The 3979-nt window shown below is 36.6% G+C and overlaps 1 protein-coding gene across 1 annotated transcript; it reads right to left on the bottom strand.

Annotated features, from left to right (window-relative positions):
- Positions 1–1631: 1631 nt before the first annotated feature.
- Positions 1632–3617, bottom strand: LOC125178054. The gene is made up of 2 exons (XM_047880968.1): positions 3540–3617; positions 1632–3351 (listed from the first exon to the last, which is right to left on the bottom strand). The coding sequence occupies exon 2, from the start codon at positions 3111–3113 to the stop codon at positions 1632–1634; it is 1482 nt and encodes a 493-aa protein (XP_047736924.1). The 5' UTR covers positions 3114–3351; positions 3540–3617.
- Positions 3618–3979: the final 362 nt, after the last annotated feature.

Here is a 3979-nt window from a genome sequence, read left to right as displayed (position 1 = left end):
TTGAGTTCATTCCTCCTAGAGCAAGACGTTGCTAAGATAACCATCAGTAATTATCGTGTTGGCCATCATTAATAAATGTCATATTCGCGCCTATATAACGGAGAGTTCAAGTTCTCGGCGTTTCTTAATTAATTGTCACATGTTTATATTTTTTGGAAGTGGACTGAACCCTAACTGAGTTCAACTGCCCTTCTCTCTTCCTCACCGGGGCTAATCCTGTGGAGGGAATAATAATGTTTTCCTCTGGGCCAAAGTGCCGCCTTGGTTTTACTAATCCCACATTTCATCACACGATTTCTACGACAGCCTAAAGAATTTACATTACTTTTGAAACAAGTTTCAAAGAAGTTATTTAAATGCACCAAAGAAGATAGCGTTGACTGATTTTGACTTCTGTAGAATAATGAGTGTCGCATTGCCTCCATTTGGATGTTGAACAACAATAAAGATTCTTTACCACCTAAAACGAGATTATGCATTAAATTAAGAACGTTCGCAAATATATATGAAGATTATGATGCGATTAAATATCTATCTATGAGTCCTAAATTGTTTACATATATTTTCGCCATTCAATAACGTGCTCGTAATTACATACGACATTGTTACAAACGCTAATTTTCGCGCCTATTTCATGTGGACTTATTCATTCAACCTGAAATATTGCAATAATATAAACAATTACACTTAAATAATAAAAGTGCACTTAAATGCAAACGGTACCTCACTCGCAAAAAAATGGACCATGTTGTCCAGTTAGTGAAACACTTGCTGTGTGCAGCACTGATACGTCCTTTTTTACCAAACTGGATCAAGATGACCCACATAAGGTCAAAAGTGCATCGCGTCTTTTGATACTGATTCTGTCAAGAAACTGACATCAGCTTCTGCTAAAGAGTGGATAAAACCATAGCAGTAGCAGACTCATGACAGAAGACGAAAACATTTCTGTACTCGACAGGCTCTTGAATCTGAATATCTTCATACGCCAATGCTTACATAGACTCATTAATTTCTCCTAGTGCAATGGCTACGTGATTCGGAATGACGTTTTCGTAAATAATATATCGATTTTAGTTATTATTATAGTTGCAAATTATGTAAAATATGAACCACGCAAATATAGTAGGTAATTTTTAATCCTAACAAACATAAATTTGAAATCAAGATACAAGTTTACTTACGTATTTTCCTGCGTAATATTCATCTATGCAACTGAAGTTATGTAAATAGAATAAAAATTTGTTAATGAATATTTTTTATTTCGCGTCAATGCTAATTTGTAGAACTTTGCTGTTTTCAATTTACTCAATTGATTTTTATTTACATTAATTATAATCAGAGCTTAAGTCAAGGCTTACATTCAGGATTGTTTCTCGGCGATATACTATATTGACTTTAAAATAATCCATTTGAGATATGATTACTAGTCTACATCAATCAATACAAAAATATTTATGTCGGTGCAGTGATATTGTGCTTCAGAATGGCTATTTTTTGCTGCAAAGTCTAATTAACTAATAAATATTTAATTTGGGCTGTTTTGGCTTTTTTTTGCGAGCCAAGTTGGCCGTTTTTCGGCGAAGATTCGAGAGCTGCGAAAGGCTTATTTTGCTGCCCACTTGTGAGCTTTACAAGGAAGTTGTGCGCACTATCTCTTTCGCTCTGCTTAGCAAGGCCGACAGCTTATGTTCTATGAATTCTATATTTTTCGAAATATGATCAGTCTGGTTGAAAAGGGATAGAATCTCATCCTGAATATGTACAACTATTTCTGACATACGTTGTGTGTTACTCAAGCCCTCAGAATCACCAGCTGCGTGAATTTCCGTAACACTTTCGTTATGACCAGCAAGTGTCAATGGAGGAAAGGCGCTTCGGGACGAGGCTGACGACTTTGGCCGCACTATTGAAACTTTCGTTTCATTTTCAACTTCAACATTGTTCCTAATATTCAAATCTTTCTTCGGTACGTTGACTGGCTCAAAATTCACATTTTTCTGCATTTCGTGCATCATTTTCTCTATTTCTTCTATGGAGAAAGTTCGTAATTTATTTTCGGTGATTATTGCCGGAGTTCCGGTAGACGATAACAACAGCTGGTCCTGTGGTCTGGTAGGAAGAGTATTTGTCTCTGGAATTACATGGTCGGTGCTAGATAATTTAATTCCTGAAGTAAAAGATACGTCTATTCCACTAGTATTTCCATTATTGTTGTTGTGAATTCCGTTCCCCGGTGACTCCTGGACCAGCTGCTCCGAGGCAAACGCCTCATGGTCGCCAACGAGCGACTTCTCTGCTGCAGCGCCCCCACTTTTCCACAGAGTTAAGTTATGATTTTCATCAGCAACGTCGTTCATTTCGTGTTTTGATATAAGTTTGGGAACAAGGCTGCTAAGATTATTGCTGGACAGTAGCTTATGAACATTCTGAAAAGAAGTGTCATTTGATCCGTCCGTGGTGCTAGTTTGGTTTGCAGCGTTATATTTTTGATTGTTGAGCAACGTGCTTCCTTCAAACTCTTCCTCATGCAGTTTTACCGGCCATTCTGTTACTGTTGATGTCTCATTTATATTGAATTCTAAATGTTTGTTAGTTAATTTTATGCCGATTTCGTTCAGGTGGAAATTTGCAGTGTTATAGACGGGATTGTCGCTTTCTAGTGGTTCGTTTAACTCGATTTTTTCAGTCTTCCTTTCTAATATAATCGGTAACAACTTCGGACGTGCATCCGATGACGTTTTAGAACTTTCGGTGGCTTCTGCGAATTCTTTTTTGTCTATTGAACCGATTTCATATGACATCGTTGCGGTTTCTAGAGTATCGGGAACACTAGCATTTTTCATGGGTGTTTGATACTCATTTTTCATAAATTCATTCTTAGATGACATTGTAAAATTGCTGCTCTCATCAGTTACGTTTATGTTTATGTCACTTGGTACTTTAGAGTAAAATTCTTGAATGTCCCTCATTATATCGGCGTACGGATTTATCTTTCGAGACAAGATGGACAGACTCCGCTCGTCATTTCCGGACGCGTTCCGTTCAATAGGAACAGATTTTGAGTCTGTGACATTCATCATAACTGTGAGATTGCTAGGCTTTTCCGTCATAACATGCAGTTTTTCATCAGCAAAAGTACGTGGATTGTCATCAGGTTTCGTTGATTGATCAGTGGAGCTGCTCCATTCATCATGATGACTTTGAGAAGAGTTTAAGTCTGACGTGGTCAGGTTGTATCCATTTTTTTGGCCAACAGTGTTGTCTGATGTTTCATTTATTGTGGAATTTGAACTTGAAAATTCTCGTTCTGTTGGCCGGATTGTGGAATATGTTCTGGAGTCATCAGTTCTGTTGAAATACATATAACGTGATAAAAATTATGCAATAATTAAATTGTGGAATATATTTTGGAGTCATAAGTTCTGTGTAAATACAAAGAGAATGATAAAAATAATGTAATAATTAAAATACAAAATTTGTCTTCGTCAACTTATAATCAGAATTGAGTGGACATATATTGACTCCCAGTATCTCACCCGACAAGCGCGGTAGCAGACGACGCATTCGTCGGCAAACTCAATGTGTCAGTCTGCACAAAAAAAATTATGCGTAATGAAAAAAAAACACAGAAAAATTATGCGTAATGAAAAAGTTACGTACAGACCACACGACGAAAGTTACGTGCTGACTTCGCGATGAAAGTTACGATAATTAACAATAACTGAAGTATTTATATAGAAGTATAAATGCTGGGAAGAATTTTTTTTACAATATTTGCAACTTTTTAACGTGGAAACATGAAATGGAAGCGTGAAGTTTCATTGTTTTTCCGTAATAAGCCATCATCGTCATGCACTGAATCAGGGCGAGCTCGCGTTAGATAAATTCATTAATAAAGCACAAAATATAGTATTTTCAATCCGTACGCGTCTGAACAAAAGTTTTATTATAAGTTAAATTTGTGTTGTGATACGCA

Source organism: Hyalella azteca, unplaced genomic scaffold (genome assembly GCF_000764305.2).
Source record: "Hyalella azteca isolate HAZT.00-mixed unplaced genomic scaffold, Hazt_2.0.2 contig6698, whole genome shotgun sequence".
Classification (NCBI taxonomy): domain Eukaryota; kingdom Metazoa; phylum Arthropoda; class Malacostraca; order Amphipoda; family Hyalellidae; genus Hyalella; species Hyalella azteca.
Note: the sequence above shows the minus strand (reverse complement) of the source record. Positions and strands in the feature narration are given on the sequence as shown.